The following is a 19903-nucleotide window of genomic DNA, read 5'->3' on the forward strand; positions in this document are numbered from 1 at the left end:
TATACTTGGGACAACAAAAGTGTAGTGCATTGTTCAGGGGTAATCTGATTCAATATGAAAAGCTGTTACCATGAACTATGACAAATATATATTGCAAATAAGCTTAATATGTATGTATTAAATGGAGAAAAATTGTTGTTCGCATAGATTTATACTGATATATTAAGTAGCTGTAAATACAATGTACTGAATATAGAAAAGATAAAATATATTGTGTATTTAATGAAGTTGTTCTTGCATATTTTATATCATGCAGTATGCAATTCATATGAAAATTTGGAAATTCAAATTTGGATCCAAAAAGTTTTCATTTCCAACCAAACATTATTCAATTTCAAAACCAATGTAGATATTAAACGGTAGATAGCAACGCGCAAAGCTCCACTTTGTAGGTTTATGAATGAGACCAAATCAACAAATTTAACTGTTTACAAACTAACCTTAATTGTCAGTCCTTGTGTTCGTTTCATCGTTTGTATAATTATATATGTATTTGATCCCTTCCCCCACAAAAGAATGCAGTTTATGTTCCATATAACAGATAAAAGAATTGAGCGTACTTGAATGAGTGGAAATGCTAAGTTTGGCTGCGAAATTTGGTAAAATACGGAAAATATAGCATAATATATAGCAAAATATGTCAAATTAGCATATTTTGTACTACGCGCGGAAATTGTAGCTAATTTAGTTACAAACTTCCGGCCGTAAGATTCCGGCTTTTCTCATTCTTGGTTTTAAAGATTCCGGCTTTTCTCATTCCTGGTTTTAAAGATTCCGGCTTTTCCCATTCCTGGTTTTAAAGATTCCGGCTTTTCTCATTCCTGGTTTTAAAGATTCCGGCTTTTCTCATTCCTGGTTTTAAAGATTCCGGCTTTTCCCATTCCTGGTTTTAAAGATTCCGGCTTTTCCCATTCCTTGTTTTAAAGATTCCGGCTTTTCTTATTCCTGGTTTTAAAGATTCCGGCTTTTCTCATTCCTGGTTTTAAAGATTCCGGCTTTTCTCATTCCTGGTTTTAAAGATTCCGGCTTTTCCCATTCCTGGTTTTAAAGATTCCGGCTTTTCCCATTCCTTGTTTTAAAGATTCCGGCTTTTCTTATTCCTGGTTTTAAAGATTCCGGCTTTTCCCATTCCTTGTTTTAAAGATTCCGGCTTTTCTTATTCCTGGTTTTAAAGATTCCGGCTTTTCTCATTCCTGGTTTTAAAGATTCCGGCTTTTCTCATTCCTTGTTTTAAAGATTCCGGCTTTTCCCATTCCTGGTTTTAAAGATTCCGGCTTTTCCCATTCCTTGTTTTATCATTCCCCGTTCCCTTCCCCGTTCCCTTCCTTGATTCCCCGTTCCTGGTTTTAAAGATAGCCGATTGTCTTTGGATTAGTCTGAAAACGGTGTAAAAGGTATCAAAACGGAGTTGCGTTTACACTGCACCGGAGCGGATATGTTACGCGGATTTCTTCGAAAACGTCCAGCTTCTGCCACACTTTCTAATGAACGCAATCTGCATTCGTTTCGGAAAACGTCCAGCCTCAAAGTTGGAAAACGTCCAGCCTCCTTCGGTAAAGGTTTAACTTTAACACACCCCTCGGTGCGTAAAAACCTTACACTATACTAGGTTTCTATTGGGAAAACGCTTCAACATTAACGATTCGTTCAACCAACATGGAAGTGAAATTTCTATATACGCGAATATGGAGTAAGCACACACAAGTTAATGACTGACAATCGTGACTGTCTGTATGAAACGTACCTTATTCGGGATTTTTAGTTTTTTTGCTGACGTTGCAAACATTAGAAAATGACGTAATGTTTTGATCGAGAAGACAACAAATATGGCGGCCATCACGGTACCGCAAAACATCGATCCGCTTCGAAACTTCGTAATTTGGGTAAATTAGGCTCAGCCGTTTCTGTTGAGAATGATGTGCCGGCAAGAAGATATTTAAGATCCGGTTTAGAGATGGAAAGAATGGTAAAACTGATAAGCAATTTTTGTATTCTTATTATTGTAGCATTTTATTGCTTACAATGTTTTAATAATAATTATAAACAGTGGTTGAAGTTTGTTCGTTTAAATGTGTCGCCAGTTTGTTCACTAATTCTGGTACTATAACGATAAAGTTTAGCTTTCGTGGTAAAGTTTAAGAGAGATAGTGAAATGATGTGCTAGATTTTCGGCAAATAATATTGGTTGTCAAGTTGACAACGATTCTTCATAATACTTCATACAGAATTTATTGCAACATTATATTAAATACTAATATAAATCTCGATTTCTCACTTTAGGCGAATATTTACTTGGAGGAAGGGAATCTTGAACATGCTTTTATTTTGTACACCAAATTAATAACGTGAGTTTGTACAAAGTCTTAGGATATAAAGTAAAAGTGTTGTACATTAGAACAGTTTCAATTGTGAATTTATTTGTAATATTTATTTGTTACAAACAATATATTTGAAATAAAAAGCCTTGAATCTGACCCTAAGCTCCAACGTTGCAACTATGTATATACTGTACAATTTATTTTTATTGGTCGTGTTTTGTAGATTGTTGGTAGAGAAACTACCACACCATTCTCAGTATAAGCAAATAACAACTGCCAGCATAGCTGATGGGAAAAAGGTACTATGATCAGATTCCACAGATATATACCAGGGACTATAACTGGATCACACATCTACAGTGATTGTGAATAAACTAAGTCACATATATAAATCTATATATATATATATATATATATATATATATATATATATATATATCATTTGCTTTTGTCAAGATGTCTAAGATAGAGTGTTAATAATTGGTGTCTGGTATTGCAATAGACAATATATATAATGGTAATACAGTACTTCAAAGTATATAGTACATACATGATACATTACTGGTATACAATCAATTTTATGTGGACTAAGTACTAAGCTACCATACAATATTGCATGAACTGAAACTGCATGGTGGTTTACAGAGAGTTAATAGAGCGTTTAAAAGAGCTGAGGAACTAAAGGAAATCTTGAAAAAACGATATGGAGAAGAGCTAGAAATCTGGAAAGTGAAGGAAGCTGAACGGGTAATTGCTTTTGATTTCAGTTAAGTGAAAAGAGAGTAAGATTGATTCATAAACCTGTTGTCTGTAAAGTTCATATGTTAACCAGTGGGCTAATTTCTATTAAAGTACTGAAATGTTCTGTTTAGATACAATTGGAAAAAGAAAGAGAGGAACATGCCAGACTTCTCCAACAAGAAAAGGAACATGCTGCACAACAGGAGTTAGAACGGCAAAAACAATTTGAGCAACAAAAAGATGAAGAGAGAAAACAAAGCGCACAGGTGGCAAAAAATAACTTACCTACGGTCATGCCTAGCGCACCTCCGCTCGAAGTTAAAGATTCTGGAAAAAGTTCAAACACAACCAGTAAGGTGTATTCAAGCCTAAATGATGACTTGTCGCAAGTTCAGACATCTGAAATTGAAAGGTGATCCACAATACTTTTAAAATCCTATAGAGTGCAATACGTCACAAACATTAAAGAAATACCCTCTTTTAACTTCCTATGCATTAATATTCATCAAGTAAGATGTAGAAAAGAAACCACTTAAGATCTTGAATATACGTGCTAAACGTTTTTCTTTTTTTACTGATATCTTGATCAGTTTTAATCTGCTCTCTCCAGCATTTCTGTAAACTCGGAAGTTGTTCTAAATTCTTTAAGTTCGTTATTACAATCGATAATTACGTCACAACATTATCGTTTCAAATTTACTTCAACACAAATTGCATGAAAAATATTTTTTGTTTTGACCAATAAATGTGAAAATAAGCCGTAACACTAATACAAGGCTATCAGGCCACGACCAGGAGCCTCGTTCTCGAGTAATGGCTAATTTCCACACTGATTTGTCAAAATGAGAAATTCTTTTTCATGCATGTGTTGAAGAAGGATGTTTTGCATCTTGCACCTGGCTCATGAGAGTAAAACTTGAAGCCCATCTCAGTTAAGGTGATCCTAAATTTAAATCGATAATTTTGTGACGTAATTATCGAAAGGGTCTATTGGTTCAGAAATCAAAAGGATCCAAAGAAGTGCATTGTGAATTTTTGAGTTTTGTCACAAACTTGCGAATTTTCAAAATTCCAAGTATTTGTGCGTAAAGTTTGACTGTGAAAACTTATCAACTTTCGCCAGGCTACTTTGACAGGGGCTTAACAATGGAATATTTCTTTTTTAGAACTATTCCTTCTATTGATAGAACTACAAAACCAAGCTGGTTAGGTTGGTTTTATTTCCCACGTTATTTCAAACGATTTCTACTATCTATATATCGCCATTTCCTATGATGTTGAGAATGGAAGTTTTTACACTTTTTATAATCTGCACTCTGGTGGTATGTAAAATGGAGGAAACGCTCGGTACACTGCAGGAAAGACCGTCTTACAGTCTCGTTTATCGAGCCCACGATCGTTGACTCGAGGAACGAGGTTGACTGTTTCGGCTACTGTAGAGAAATTTTAGAAAGCATAGTAAGGATTTTTGAGGGAGCTTTTAAAAATAGTTTCAGAAAAGCGCATTTTTATTACTTCTTGTAGATTTCGACAGCGGTTTGCGAACTGTAAACGTCCCAACGGAATTAATGAGGAAATTTATTGATGTTGCATCGCCAAATACCCGTCAGAATCGGGAAACCTGTGGGATATTAGCTGGCAAATTGGTAAGATTAAAACTAAATTGAAGCTACCCTCGAGGCTCCCCCTTCCTAGGTTGTCGCGGTTAACTGGTCCGGCCGAGTACCCGGGCGTTATATTAGAATATATCCGGCCGAGTACCCGGGCATGAAAGATCGGATTCAGCTGCTAATATGGATATCTGTGCCCTTCGCACGCCAGGATATCTATATTACGAGCTGAACGCGATATATATCCCGGTACACGTGTACAATTTGTCTACTCGCCTTCATTTAGAGCCATCATGCGTTCTATATATCTCATCTGGTCATTCCAAAGCAAACGTCAACGTCCGACTCATGTACGACACTCGGTGAAGAAGATATATTCACATACCTAGATGCGCATGATTTGAATACGCTTGGCTGGATTCACGTAAGTGCATAATCATTACTCAAAGAGAAAATGGCTTAACTGCCTCCTGTGAGTCAGCTCTCCAGTTTACTCATAGTTCAGCAGTTACAACAAATATTCGTGTACTTACATTTAGACTCATCCATCTCAAACGGCGTTCATGTCCAGTATCGACCTTCACACGCATTGTTCATATCAACAAATGCTGCCTGAAGCTGTTGCAATAGTCTGTGCTCCAAAACACTCACAGTAAGTTGAATATCTTGTTCCCAACTCGTTTTATAGCTCGTGTGGGTGTCACTGAACTGTAATAACAACTGGAGCGATACGTGCCACATTTTCCCGAATTTTAATACTTTATCTTAAACGTTTAACTGTGGAGAAACAATTGTCAGGTTGCTTCTTTATCAAAATATTCCGCACTTTCTTCAGGTGCCAATTTAGCACTAGCATACTGAAAATAAGGGGAAATTTGACAGTTAATATGCGATTCCATGCGTTGAGATAAGTTTATGCGCACAACCGAGGGCCTACACTTCGCAGTTGCCCTTTTCGCTACAGGTTCCTTTTGGGTCCAAGATATACAATGTCATCAAAATTTTGTATTTACTCCCATTGGTGACTGATTCCATCGACAGAAACGTTGCATGGAGTGATGTATATCTCTGAACCACGACTGAAAAGTCTTGTTTTCGGCTCTTGACTTTAGAATCGGAATGTACTCCCTCACGAGGGAATATGGTTTGAAATTTATCCGCGCGTGTAAACAAGAAGGATTCCATCCCCATCCCAAGGAACCGCCGATATACGAGGTAAAATGAAATGTCATAGTCAGTAGAGACTCGGCTAAGCCTCATACTTTCTCTAAGCTTAGGCCTGTTTCAGACGTCGATCCTTTCATGTGCCAAATTGAACCTAAAAGACTTTTGTTCATTAACATTAGGTTCTGCACATGAAAAGTTCGACGTCTGAAACAGACCTTAGTTCTTGTTTGTCGACATCATAAACAATTGATGTCTTGCATCATAAAACATCATTCCATAGCATCACCTCGCCAAACACGAAGCCATATACTGATATATTTTAAAAGTAAAATCTCAAATAGCTATTATATATATAAATGATGGCAGAACTATATGGGCTTGAAATCCATTTTTCGAAAATATAAATCATTCCATTCCATTCTGATGAAAAAACAATTTAGAAATATTTGTCATGTCACATCAATTTGACTAAAATCTTTTTGATTTCGAGTTTTGTTCTCGGCATGCCGTCATATTTTTGCCAAAAAAGGCGTAATTATTCTCTCTAAGCTGAAAGATGTCAATATCGATATCAATGAACATGCTTTTCTCGCGAAAAGTAAATTTCATTATTAGCATAAAGCAATTCCTTTCGGACACAAAAGTTCATCAAAAGTTACTCGATCCTAATTTAATTTATGTGTTTTGGCGGGGTATCTAAATGTTTTTGTACTCTTCCTTCAGGAAAGTGGTCATATCAAGTTAGATGCGAACATGTCAGCCATAGTAGCCGATTTACGGTGAATCAATTGAATGGTAATAAACTACTAAGGAAAAATATACTTCTATGACGAAATAAACTAATATACCCCGACAAAATATCAACTGTCCACAGGAAGATCGACAAGGACAATTTGACGAAGGGAAACTGAGAAAGTGAGAATGTTATCCCTTCGAAGAGATTCTCGAAGAGGCCACTCATTTTATACTCTTGTAACCAGACACTCTTGTGCTTCGTCTCAATTCAGACTAGTCCCTAGTCCTCTTTTGCGCGCTTTGTATTCTTCTGGCTTCTTTTCACTCCCTGCACAATTTCCAGCGCGTTAGACAGACCTGACACAAGGCTGGTCCCGATTGGTTTACTCTTTGACTTGTCTGCCCGACTCTGCCACTCAATCTGTCTTACTGTCTCAATCTGTATAGGCCTAATATATACGAGCCACAAATACACTGTACATTTGTAGCGGGTTGAAGGGGACAGTAAGAAGGCTTTAAAATATAGTTAAAACATTACCTTAATATGCCGTTATCCTGATCAGACTTTATCGATTTTAAGATAAAGAAAAAAAACCACATTTTGTAACACTGACAGGTCCATGCATTGCGAATTATGCAACGAAAAATTTTGTTCAATCGGAATAGTTTGCGTCGACAGCGTCGTGCATAAAAAAAATTTGGAATTCTGTCGTGGTATTTAGCCCTGATTTTTATCTTTATCCTGCGTGGAACACCATTCTTCGCAAGTGATTTAACATTTTGTAATTTGAATATTAATGTGGTATGGGTGACCTTTCAGGCATTAGGGAATACTACAACTCGTTTGCGCATATGTATACTGTAGTTAATCTAGGGGGAAGTTAAAGAATATTTAGCACTTTAGCCAAGCGAAAGGAAGTCCTAAACGTCAATATTATAAACGACCGAAAAGGAGCAAAATACAGGAAAGCTAGTAAGTTGGAATGGTATGAACCACAATATTTAAAACTAGAGGGAGCAAGGCACGCTAAGACCGGTTTTCCACCAACGATAATATTCGCGCGAAGCGACATTTTCAATTTTATTCGCTCTCAAGTGGAAAAAATTGCTCAAATACAAATAGCACTTGTGGAATATATCTAAAGTAAATACTTCGTTGGGGGAATGTGTTTTTCGAAATTTTTTGACACGGACCAGTAGTAGTAGAACATGATGTGGGCTTTATTATCAACGAGCTACCAATATTCCACAAAACATGTATATTTTGCGGAGTCTTGGTCATGTTTTGAACTACCTCAATTACGATTACTTGTGTACAATTTTCATTCTGACGAATGCTAAACAGGGTCTATGCCAAAAACGTTTTCATTTTTTTGAAGAACAGAATTTAAAATGTTGCGTTTAAAATGTGTCACATACTCCAGGGTAAGAATCCTATACGATAAGTCGCCTTTATATTTAGTCTCAGCAGAAGCGGATGTCTCGCATAATAATAGCAGTTCAAAGTTTAACAGAAAAGGTCATGTATCAATATGAGTACCGTGCGGATATATAAGTGGAATTATAATCTTATATTTTTTATAAAACAATCGAGTTATATGATAAGTTAACCAAGAACAAAGGATCATTTGTTGTTTCATAAAGAACAGAGACCTTTTCAAGAAGGGAAATAATGTGACTCAGGTATATGAGTTGATGTTGCTACTTTGAGTAACCAACTGAGCAAGCTAAAAAGTTAGTTGATGACGGTGGGAATTGAACCTTGCTTGTCCAATGCCTTTTCAACTGAGCTACCAGGTCAAGACTGTTCGAGTATCGAACTCCTTTCTCATCCAGGAACTCAATACAGTTCCTTGCATATATCTGTGCGTCTTAGAGTGATAGTGATGATGCGTGTAGATGACTCAGGGATATGAATTAATATTGTGATTCCGGAGTAACCAACTGAGTAAGCTGAAATTTAGCTTGACCACCGTGGAAATCGAAACCGCGACATCAAAATATGAATTTCTTTACCCGTGAGACTGAGTGACACGCATCATCACTAATTCCCTTAAAGACGCACAGATATAGAAAGGACTATGGATTGGGTTCCGAAATATCACAAACTCGAACCGTCTTAATAGCTCAGTTGAATCATCTGCAACATAGCACAGTATCACGACATGCCTTTTCAAGGAATTGTACTTCATTTCCAGTTGGCCGCGTTACAGTCTTATCGGGCGAAATGATTGGGCGACTCCATTTGATGATTAAATGTGGTTTGGTGGTATTATGCCTTGGGAAATACAGTATTGTTTTTGATAAACAGACATTTAGTCATGTGAATGGTAGGTTTAATTAGTATTCAAACTTCAGGGGCTTATCTGCAATGTAACCTAATTCTACTAAGATCTGTCCCCGCTTTGCACTTTGACGTACAAACCCATGCATCTGTATTCTGTACATTACTAGATATACATTTAACAGTTATTCTGCGAACTCGAGTCGTATATGAGCTGATAGCCGACGAGTTGGCTATCGGCCATATACGACGAGTAAGTCAGTAAATATTGCCCTTTCGGTGCATTTTGGCGTGCTATTATCAACTAAAGTTTGGATTTCTATTTCACTCAACTCCCCAAATCTTTCAGCCATTTTGTTTACTTTCTCTACTAAACAGATATGAGCTAATATCTGTCTAGTAGCCAACCAATGAAATTGCAGCATACCTTATATCTGGCGCTTGTGTATATAATACTATATATACAATACTTTATACTTCACTAATTCAACGCGGAATGCTTCCTGGGTTATTTATGATACATAGAAAATAAAGCCGGAATTTTGACCCGACTTCCGTTATCACGTTTCCTGGATTTCTAGCAGATATTAGAATGACTTTCACGAAAGTACCACTCTTTGAAGGTATACATTTCAGCTTCTATTCGGTAAATCTCTTGGAAACTATTTAGTAGACATTTTATGTGCGGTAAAACTTAATGGTTTTGCGATATTGATGCCCCTCCTCTCCTCAGAGTCCATATAGAGCCTGGTCTGAAAACACAGCAGTCGTACACATGTCATTTTGCATAAACATGAACAAAAAGACAGAAGCAAGACTTTAGTAGAAGGTCAAGACAGCATGCCTACTAACTGTATCCTTATGCAATCATTAGTTCAGGCATCTGCTATCCAAACTAGTGAAACAGCTTCATTCCTTGTAACAGATATGTTTATATACACCGTCCTTTCATTTTTATTTTCCCATAGATTCCACTGAGCAATCATGGGATACATTAAATTATCCCCACGAAGTAAGATTGTGTATGCACGATCTTCCAGTTGTCCCCAAGGAACCTTTGATTTTGAACAGCACTTTTAATGCCACCGTCGAGCGGGGCATCCTTTTGGAAATCTACCGATTGACCAATGGGCTGAATTGGACGAATAGTTCAGGCTGGGGAGGTTCAGGCTCTCATTGCCAGTGGTATGGAGTTGGGTGCAGTAATATAACAAATGGACGTGTCACAGTTTTGACTCTTGAGGCCAACAGACTACAAGGTACACTTCCTTCGACGCTATGGATGCTGAGAGATTTGCAAGGACTTTGTTTGGATGCAAATCCTGGGCTCTATGGAAAAATGGGGGTGAGTAAGTTTGGACGAAAGTAAGAAAGTTCGTTTTAGCTTGAACAAACTGCAATAATTAATTAATTTCAAGATACTCTTCTTTTTCTGGCTGTGGTGCAATTGTTTTTTTCATTCCTAGGATTTTCTTTCTTCAAATATGACGAGGTTAATGAGGCTCGATCTTGCTAGCTGTAATCTCGATGGTGTTATTCCAGATGAAATCATTGCAGGTTCAAAGTCTTTGGTAAAACTTCAGTTAAGCGGAAACAAGCTTAGCGGAGTTATTCCACCATCTATAGGCCAGCTGACCGAGCTTCAGGTATTGAGCCTAGGAGAAAACACCCCAATTACCGGTAAAGTTCCTGAGGGAGTCGGTAACCTTTCGAAACTTTGGTTTCTCGACCTTGAATCTTTGGGAGACCTTGATACCACAATAAAACCGTTTCTGGGTCTTTCATCTTTGAAATTTCTACACATGTCAGAAAGCGGTATACATGGAACATTGCCAGATGACTTCGGATCTTCATTTCCCCTTCTGTGGGAATGTCTGCTAAGCAGAAATTATCTGCATGGAACCATTCCAAAAACAATGGGAAAATTGACTGCTCTCGCTCACTTAAATCTGGCCGGGAACAAGTTCAGCGGACAGGTACCAAAAGGTTTGGGCGAACTTAATAATTTGGAGGTCATTGATCTGTCAAATAACTCGCTCAGTGGATTCGAAGAAGGATTCAGCTTCAATTCTAGCAAGCTCGCGCTTTTAACTGTTGCGCAAAATAGAGATTTTTCTACCCAGTTGTCTCGTGTTTTTAAAATACTGCAATCTGCAATCAATTCTCTCAGAAGGCTCGACTTTGGTGGGTGTCATCTGACTGGAGATATTCCACACGTAATGTGGTCGTTTATGAACTTAATTGAATTCAATGTCAAAGACAACTTGCTGTCTGGATTCTTACCGTTGCCAGGCCAAAACATGTTGTTCCTTATTACGCTTGATTTCTCAGGGAATAAACTTATGGGAGATATTCCCGAATATTACGCCGATCTGTTAGGTCTTCAAACCTTTGACGTGTCTCGTAATCCATCACTCAGATATGCCGGGGGAGATTCGCCGAAAATTCCCAGATTTGCGAAGACGGACAAGAGCACGATGATACGGGAAAACAAAAACGATCATTACACGTGTCCTGTGATCAGGTTTAGGTACAACAGTGGCATTATTAAGATGGATTCGACGTATTACGACAAAGTATTTTGTGAGTGTGACGAGAATTACTATGGAACCAAAGGACGTTGCCTGTTGCTGCATGTCCGGAGGATCGTGTGGCAACCGTTCTGTCATGCGAATCACCTCTGGATACTGGCCTTCTCCCTCGTGGCACAACACAACGCATCTCGTATCGTGCCAAAACGCTGGAGAAATAAGCACGGTTTGTACTCCGACCGGAGAATGCAACTGCTCAGTTAACTCGACCAGAGATGGAGATCTAGTCACGGTTTGTGATCCGGGGTGTATTTGCGGTAAGGGAAGTGGCGGCAGGTATTGCTCAAAGTGCAAGAGAAACTATTACAGCCACAGTGGTGATTGCAATGAATGTCCGTCGAAAGACTCTGAAAAAATCGAAATTCTTGCTCCTATAATGATCGCTGGGTTCTTGACTTTGGTTTATGTCATATTGTTAGTTTACTCTGAGAAATCTCTGAAATGGCCTGTCTTTGTTGTTTTCAAGCAGATTCTTTTCGTAACCCTTTTACATGTTTTCAATTTTGTTCCATCCTGGTTGCTTGAGATCAACATCGTGGTTTTCATTCTTGCGCTAGTTGGACAGGGCAGCCGGGCTCGCGGTGTTCTTAAGATTTCATTGTTTTATTTCCAGTTGCTCGACGCCATGATAGGAAACTACCACCGTTGGCCTTCCGGTGTGCTGAAGATTCAGCGATATTTTAGCAACGTGTTTAACTTTAAGTTTGAAGGCCTCGAGTGTTATCTTCCAAATCTGTTCACCCCGGTTGGAAAATTTTCCTCCCTTCTGTTGCTACCACTTGGCGTGATAGTTGCAACGTTTCTTGTGTTTCTTATCATCGTTATCGTCTACAAGATTTTCCACTTTGACGATGAGAAAATCAAGAAAGCCAGGCACTTTTCCTTCAATATAGTGATTATGTTTCTAAATCTCACCTACTTTCCAATCGTCAAGCGTTCTTTCTCGGCCCTCGCACCTTGTTTGGAAGACATCGACCGTCGGTACATGGGCCAGAATCCTTGGGTCGATTGCCCAAGTCACGAATATAGGGTCATGCGAATCCTTGGTTACTGTTCCTTAGGGGCGTATATTTTAGGCGTTCCTTTTATCTTGTTCCTTCCCCTCTTGATCTGCGCTTTTTGGAACAAAGGTAATGGAGTTAACCGTGAAGGAGCTGGCGGTGAAAGAAATGAAAGGGACTTTTGGATGGGCTTTTTGTATCTGGCATATAAAGAGGAATTTCGAAGTTATATTGAAATCTTTTTCTTGCTTCGCAGAGCTGTATTTGCCGCGATCCTCTCCTTCATTTCGTATCATTCGCCCTTTCAGGTGCCTGTTTTGACGGTTGGCTTTTTGATTTGCCTGCATTTCATCGTGGTGTGCAAGCCCTACGAATGCTCGTCATATTTGAAAGTTGGCCGCTTTAAGGTCAACGTGGAAAATGGTCTCGAATGCTTGATTCTCGTCGTGTTGTTGCTATCGTTCGTTTTCCTCGGTCAAGAGTCTGCACGAAAGAGCCAAAATGTGGCGTTGCTTTGGCTGGTTATTGCGGGCAACAGCCTTGCTACGGTCGTATGTATCGCCGCAGCTGTTATGAGGTTGGTCAGAAAAGTAGAGCAACCGACACCTCCGGCAAGCGCTCAAGCTTCTGAAACACAGAGCCTTCTTCCAGAAAATGGACAAACGAGTGGTAATTATGGTTCTACGGATAGCGCAGCATCTGCTGTCGAAGATGGGCAATAGTTTGATCTCCACTCTTCAAGATCGACGTGTTAAAACACGTGGTTAAAACGAATAGCGAGTTAAGATGCGCCAAATCTACGACGCGGACGTGACATGAAAACAGCTGCTAATCTTGGAAACCCAGTTTTAATTTCTTTTACATTCGGCTCGGACTTTGTTTACCAAAAGGAGTCAATAATTTTCACTCCCTGTTGTGAAACTGTAGAACTAATGGCAGCATTACTTCACATTCGCGTCGTAGATTTGGTGCGCATCTTAAACTCACTGATATATTTTCCTCGTTCACTGGAATTTGGAGGAAACAACAAAAACGTATAACAATTACAATGATTTCTGTTAACAATGAATATTGTCCGTAGCAGATTAAGCAGAAGGATGTATTATTTAGGCCGTTTCAAAATATGTGAACAACTTTATATTGTATTGTATTATAGTGTATTGCTTGTTTTCGGAAAAGAGCATTTTTAGGCGCATTTTAGAATACAAAACACTGATTTAGTTCTTCAAAATAAATATGTCTAGTAAATTCCCGTACCATTACTGCGTAGTATAAGATTTAAAGTATAGTTTATAAATCATATTTTATATTGTTGTAGAATAGTTTATTTTTAGTATTGTAAATGTGATTCGCATTGTAATTTAGTAATATTTACTACTAGATGTGAATTTTTTAAATAATAATAATAAATAATAGTAATAATAATAATAAATAATAAATATAAAAAGTTGTAATTTACGGTTCCTTAAAAGTTATTTTGTGTTCGATTTATCCTCACTTATACGGCCTCAATGACATTAACTTGTAGTAGATAAATTCAAAATTATCTCTAGATGACCCCAAACACTAGATGAATAACAACAACCAAGTGTTTCTTTTCTAAACATGCGAAAGTACCAACCATGCAATAGGAATCAGCAATTTTGTTTATGCTTGTATGCGTCTCGATTATGATATTAAAAAAAGTCCGCTTTTGTCCTTAAATGCAGATCAACTAAAATACAAAACTGCTGACGGTCACTGGCTTTCCAAGAATTTGGCAAATATGGGCAGTTCATTCGCGAGACACTGACAGTTTAAGGCCGCGTATAGACAAGTCCTAAATTCGCTCTTACAAGTCCTAACATTGCGTTCGCCAACATACAAAGATCAGCATACAGAAAAGTTGGTAAGTCATTAGGATGTTTATTAATCACAGACATATAGATAAAATAAACTCACTAACATAATATTGCAAGCAAGCCAAGGCTGAGTACACTTATACACGCATTCGTCAAGGCTTAAGTGCTCACGCCTACGAGAAAATTGTCTTCACTGATTGTTAGTTTTACAGTTAAATGAATATTTTGTTGGGATCCATTCTAGTCTGGGCGCAATGTATCTCGTATGGTGACGCAGACAACAGAGTCACATACACTTTAGAATAAAGCGAAGTTGATGGCTGTAACATTCCAGTATTAATTGAACAGCATTTCCAGTAGATATAGTACTCGGAAGTCGGAAATAGTTTATTCTACTTAGCAATTATAATATTCTTCACTCTTAGATTAAATTCCTTCCTAGCCGCTGAAAGATTCTCCGCTTTACTTCAAAGCTAATTTAAATATTTCAGTCTGATTAACGTTTAATTTTGCTGACGAACTAGGCAAATTCTGAATGCAACTGTTAGGTCTCAACACTAGGGTTTAGAACCGGAAATATTGAATGTTGTGTGCGCGACTGCGTGTAGACGCTAGTTTTGTGTGATAGGCTTTAGAAACGGAAAAACAAGCTTTCCTTTGATTGTAAGACGGAGTCAGATATGTTGTAATGATTAAAAGAACTTTGGAGTGCATTTCTATATATCCTGTGTGGCGTATAATCATTGGCATAAAAGAACAGCGGCAAGGGTAACACAACAAATTTACCGAATTGTGCATGAAAAAGTCAAAGAAACACTAAAAATGTCATCGTCGAATATTCACACGTCAACTTGACCTGACCTTAATTTCCTGTTATTGCTATATCACGCAAGACGTCGTCTCAACGTTATGAAAATAAGCTTGAACTTAGGTTAAACCAAGGAAAGAACGGCGGAAGAATGCTAAGTGAGAGATTGAGGGTGGGCTAATCCTTATATATTCATGTTAGCAGACCGTAACTGAACAATCAATTTCAAAATGAAGTAATGCTGACAATAACTTAACGATCTTCCGCCGTCCTTTCCCTCACTTAACGATCTAATTAAACATTAAGTTCAATCAAGTTTCAAGGTCATAAAAGACTTGCATTTATATAAATAACTCAAAACGTTTTCTGTAATTAAGCGAATCAACGCTTCCACGAATTGTCTTTTCGAGGAATTGTTCTTGATCTCTAGGTAGCTGTATTGTCTAGTCGGGCGAAATGATTGGGCGACTTTATTTGGTGATTGAATGTGGTTTGATAGTATCATGCTTTGGAAAATACGGCGGTATTGTTTCTGATAAACAGACATTTAATCCTGTGAATGGTAGGTTTAGATGCTTTAGAGGCAGGCCGTAGCTTAATATGAGGGGGTGTATATTCATAAATTCATCTTATGCCCGACTGATTTCGTTTGTACGTTATTGTTCCTGCGGTAGATAAACTGAATGTATGCATGTACATGATGAACATGAACATGAACAATTAAGCTGTCTAGCTACCGCCCTGTTTAGTGGTCTGATATTGTTGTGAAAAGCCCTCTTCTTTCATGATCCATGTCTGGAATGAATACTTTCCTTTACACAATTACTTCATATATGCTTTCATAAGCATGAACAAATGAATTATTCTAAGGAAGTTTTGTAACTGCACAAAAGTGCAAAAAATAGTAAAATGTGTGTAAATATAATATCACGTTGTTTTATCTTTTATGTAGCTTAAAATTGACATGATTAACTAATTCTATGCATCCAAATAACTTAATATTTCCTGAAATACACTTTTTTCGGTCTCAAATTTATTTTAGAGTTATATAGTTCTAATAATTGCAAAGGTTAATTACATAATCACAAAGTTTCGACTATCTGCGAGATCTGCTTTATGAGTAGTGCACCCATTCCATCTTTATGTCCTATAGAGATGGCTGGACAATCATGGCATACATTAAATTATCCCGACGAAGTAAGATTGTGTATGCACGATCTTCCGGATGTCCCCAAGGAACCTTTGATTTTGAATAACACCTTTAATGCCACCGTCGAACGTGGCGTTCTTTTGGAAATTTACCGATTGACCAATGGGCTGAATTGGAAGAATAGATCAGGGTGGGGAGGTTCAGGCTCTCATTGCCAGTGGTATGGAGTCGGGTGCAGTAATATAACAAATGGACGAGTTACAGTTTTGAGTCTCGATGCTAACAAACTGCAAGGTACACTTCCTCCAACGCTGTGGATGTTGGGAGATTTGCAAGGACTTTGTTGCGGTGCAAATCCTGGACTTTACGGAGAACTTAAGGTAAATAAGTAAGAAAGTAACTTTGCATGGAAACAGAGCTACCCCAATAAACCATGATAGAGCAAATTAAAACCCTGGAGTAACGAAATTAGAATATTAAAATTCTAAGTCGTTAACTGTAATGTTTTAGGGCGGGTTTTTTTGCCTGTAATTTTGCATCCTGTTTTCAAGAGATGCAATGCTCCCTCTCCTTTTTCACACCACACGGTGCGCTCGTTACTGACTTAGCTTGCATTTCACGAATCCTTAAATATGGCTTCTTGCGTCATTATTCGATTGGTATCATCATTTATATCTGCCAACCAGGACCTATCACTGAGCTATATTAGCATGCTCAATCATTTTCTGAATAGTTTCGCGACCCTTGCCTGCTTCGACCAAGTTAGTTTTTGTTCGAGTATATACTCGATGGAACAACTGATGGAAGGCCGGGTAAGTGACCGTGGAACACTTGGAGAAAGCTCATTGGTCAAGTAACATTCGATATCAGTAAGTTGGTTGACAATGCATGTTTTGTAACTAATATGATTTCTATTCCTAGGATTTTCTTTCTTCTAATATGACGAGGCTGATGAGGCTAGATTTTGCCAGCTCTAGCCTTGATGGTGATATTCCAGATGAAATCATTGCTGGGTTAAAGTCTTTGGTAAAACTTCAGTTAAGCGGAAACAAGCTTGGCGGAGTTATTCCACCATCTATAGGTCAGCTGTCTGAGCTTCAGGTACTGAGTCTGGGAGAAAACACCAAAATTAACGGCAAAATTCCTGAGGGATTCGGTAAACTTTCAAAACTTTGGTTCCTCGACTTTGAATCTTTGGGAGACCTTGATACCACAATAAAACCGTTTCTAAATCTGACATCTTTGCGATTCCTGCACATGTCAGAAAGCGGTATGCATGGAACATTGCCAGATGACTTCGGATATATCTTTCCCGGACTACTTGAGTGTCTGCTCGGCAGAAACCAACTTCATGGTAGCATTCCATCAACATTTGGAAAAATAACTGGCCTTGAAAATTTAAATCTGGCCAGAAACAACTTCAGCGGGAAGATACCGAGAGGTTTGGGCGAGCTCGGAAATTTGGGGGTTCTTGATCTTTCGATCAACTTGCTTTCCGGGTTCGAAGAACGATTCATTTTTAATTCTAGCAAGCTAACCCTCTTAAGTATATCACAAAATAGAGGTTTTGCCACGCTGTTGTCCCGAGTTTTCGAAACACTGAAACCGGCTGTGAAGTCTCTTAGAAAACTCGACGTCAGCGGTTGTCGTTTGTATGGAAATATTCCAAGCGCCTTATGGTCGTTTACGAATTTAATTCAAGTTAACGTCAAAAACAATTCGTTATCTGGACCGTTACCGTCGCCCGACGACAACATGCTGTTTCTTTTTACGCTTGATTTTTCAGGAAACAACCTTACTGGGGGTATACCTGAACCATACGCTAAGCTGTTGGGTCTTCAAACCTTAGACATCTCTCGCAACCCAGAAATGAGGTACGCCAAGAGTGATTCGTCAAAAATTCCCAGATTTGCGACGACGGACAATAGCACTATGATACGGGAGAACGAAGACGATCGTTACACGTGTCCTGTGATCAGGTTTAGGTACAACAGTGGCATTATTAAGATGGATTCGACGTATTACGACAAAGTATTTTGTGAGTGTGACGAGAATTACTATGGAACCAAAGGACGTTGCCTGCATTGCATGTCCGGAGGATCGTGTGGCAACCGTTCTGTCATGCGAATCACTTCTGGATACTGGCCTTCTCCCTCGTGGCACAACACAACGCATCTCGTATCGTGCCAAAACACTGGAGAAATAAGCACGGTTTGTACTCCGACCGGAGAATGCAACTGCTCAGTTAACTCGACTAGAGATGGAGATCTTTTTACGGTTTGTGATCCGGGATGTATTTGCAGTAAGGGAAGTGGCGGCAGGTATTGCTCAAAGTGCAAGAGAAACTATTACAGCCACAGTGGTGATTGCAATGAATGTCCGTCGAAAGATTCTGACAAAATCGAAATTCTTCTTCCTATAATAATCGCTGGGTTCTTGGCTTTGGTTTTTGTCATATGGTTAGTTTACTCTCGGAAATCTTTTAAATGGTCTGTCGTTGTTGTTTTCATGCAGATTCTTTTCGTTACCCTTTTACATGTTTTCAATTTTGTTCCATCCTGGTTGCTTGAGGTTAACATCGTGGTTTTCATTCTTGCGCTAGTTGGACACGGCAGCCGAGCTCGCGGTGTTCTTAAGATTTCATTGTTTTATTTCCAGTTGCTCGACGCCATGATAGGAAACTACCACCGTTGGCCTTCCGGTGTGCTGAAGATTCAGCGATATTTTAGCAACGTGTTTAACTTTAAGTTTGAAGGCCTCGAGTGTTATTTTCCAAATCTGTTCTCCCCGGTTGGAAAATTTTCCTCCCTTCTGTTGCTACCACTTGGCGTGATAGTTGCAGCGTTTCTTGTGTTTCTTATCATCGTTATCGTCTGCAAGATTTTCCACTTTGACGATGAGAAAATCAAGAAAGCCAGGCACTTTTCCTTCAATATAGTAATTATGTTTCTAAATCTCACCTACTTTCCAATCGTCAAGCGTTCTTTCTCGGCCCTCGCACCTTGTTTGGAAGACATCGACCGTCGGTACATGGGCCAGAATCCTTGGGTCGATTGCCCAAGTCACGAATATAGAGTCATGCGAATCCTTGGTTACTGTTCCTTAGGAGCGTATATTTTAGGCGTTCCTTTTATCTTGTTCCTTCCCCTCTTGATCTGCGCTTTTTGGAACAAAGGTAATGGAGTTAACCGTGATGGAGCTGGCGGTGAAGGAAATGAAAGGGACTTTTGGATGGGCTCTTTGTATCTGGCATATAAAAAAGAATTTCGAAGTTATATTGAAATCTTTTTCCTGCTTCGCAGAGCTGTGTTTGCCGCGATCCTCTCCTTCATTTCGTACCATTCGCCCTTTCAGGTGCCTGTTTTGACGGTTGGCTTTTTGATTTGCCTGCATTTCATCGTGGCGTGCAAGCCCTACGAATGCTCGTCATATTTGAAAGTTAGCCGCTTTAAGGTGGACGTGGAAAATTGTCTCGAATGCTTGATTCTCGTCCTGTTGTTGCTATCGTTCGTTTTCCTCGGGCAAGATTCGGCACGAAACAGCCAAAATGTGGCGTTGCTTTGGCTGGTTATTGCGGGCAACAGCCTTGCTACGGTCGTATGTATCGCCGCAGCTGTTATGAGGTTGGTCAGAAAAGAATAGCAACCGACTCCTCCG

General features: G+C 38.8%; 3 protein-coding genes across 3 annotated transcripts; all 3 read left to right on the top strand.

Annotated features, from left to right (window-relative positions):
* The first annotated feature begins 1656 nt into the window (after positions 1-1656).
* Positions 1657-7262, top strand: LOC114537773 (STAM-binding protein-like A). The gene is made up of 12 exons (XM_028558867.1): positions 1657-1690; positions 1818-1966; positions 2281-2345; positions 2542-2617; positions 2964-3065; positions 3191-3471; positions 4226-4269; positions 4584-4705; positions 4956-5093; positions 5209-5321; positions 5782-5884; positions 6560-7262. The coding sequence occupies exons 1-12, from the start codon at positions 1657-1659 to the stop codon at positions 6617-6619; spliced, it is 1287 nt and encodes a 428-aa protein (XP_028414668.1). The 3' UTR covers positions 6620-7262.
* A 928-nt stretch (positions 7263-8190) lies between these two features.
* On the top strand, positions 8191-13169 carry LOC114537774 (putative leucine-rich repeat-containing protein DDB_G0281931). The gene is made up of 5 exons (XM_028558868.1): positions 8191-8254; positions 8770-8901; positions 9824-10200; positions 10322-11431; positions 12381-13169. Exons 2-5 carry the CDS (start codon positions 8799-8801, stop codon positions 13167-13169), a joined length of 2379 nt encoding a protein of 792 aa, XP_028414669.1. The 5' UTR covers positions 8191-8254; positions 8770-8798.
* Positions 13170-16251: 3082 nt separating this feature from the next.
* On the top strand, positions 16252-19888 carry LOC114537775 (putative leucine-rich repeat-containing protein DDB_G0281931). Its single transcript, XM_028558869.1, has 2 exons — positions 16252-16626; positions 17168-19888. The coding sequence occupies exons 1-2, from the start codon at positions 16252-16254 to the stop codon at positions 19886-19888; spliced, it is 3096 nt and encodes a 1031-aa protein (XP_028414670.1).
* Positions 19889-19903: the final 15 nt, after the last annotated feature.

This window comes from Dendronephthya gigantea, unplaced genomic scaffold, assembly GCF_004324835.1.
Source record: "Dendronephthya gigantea isolate DGI-Jeju-01 unplaced genomic scaffold, DenGig_1.0 000164F, whole genome shotgun sequence".
Taxonomy (NCBI): domain Eukaryota; kingdom Metazoa; phylum Cnidaria; class Anthozoa; order Malacalcyonacea; family Nephtheidae; genus Dendronephthya; species Dendronephthya gigantea.

What these genes read in the sequence shown, in the direction of transcription:
- LOC114537773 (XM_028558867.1), top strand. Translation starts at nt 1,657, where the DNA reads ATGGAAGTGAAATTTCTATATACGCGAATATGGA. An exon ending in TTGTACACCAAATTAATAAC is followed by an intron (nt 2,346 to 2,541) that starts GTGAGTTTGTAC and finishes CGTGTTTTGTAG; the next exon opens with ATTGTTGGTAGAGAAACTAC. An exon ending in AAGTGAAGGAAGCTGAACGG is followed by an intron (nt 3,066 to 3,190) that starts GTAATTGCTTTT and finishes TGTTCTGTTTAG; the next exon opens with ATACAATTGGAAAAAGAAAG.
- LOC114537774 (XM_028558868.1), top strand. Translation starts at nt 8,799, where the DNA reads ATGATTGGGCGACTCCATTTGATGATTAAATGTGGTTTGGTGGTATTA. An exon ending in GACATTTAGTCATGTGAATG is followed by an intron (nt 8,902 to 9,823) that starts GTAGGTTTAATT and finishes ATTTTCCCATAG; the next exon opens with ATTCCACTGAGCAATCATGG. An exon ending in GGCTCTATGGAAAAATGGGG is followed by an intron (nt 10,201 to 10,321) that starts GTGAGTAAGTTT and finishes TTTCATTCCTAG; the next exon opens with GATTTTCTTTCTTCAAATAT.
- LOC114537775 (XM_028558869.1), top strand. Translation starts at nt 16,252, where the DNA reads ATGGCTGGACAATCATGGCATACATTAAATTATCCCGACGAAGTAAGA. An exon ending in GACTTTACGGAGAACTTAAG is followed by an intron (nt 16,627 to 17,167) that starts GTAAATAAGTAA and finishes TTCTATTCCTAG; the next exon opens with GATTTTCTTTCTTCTAATAT.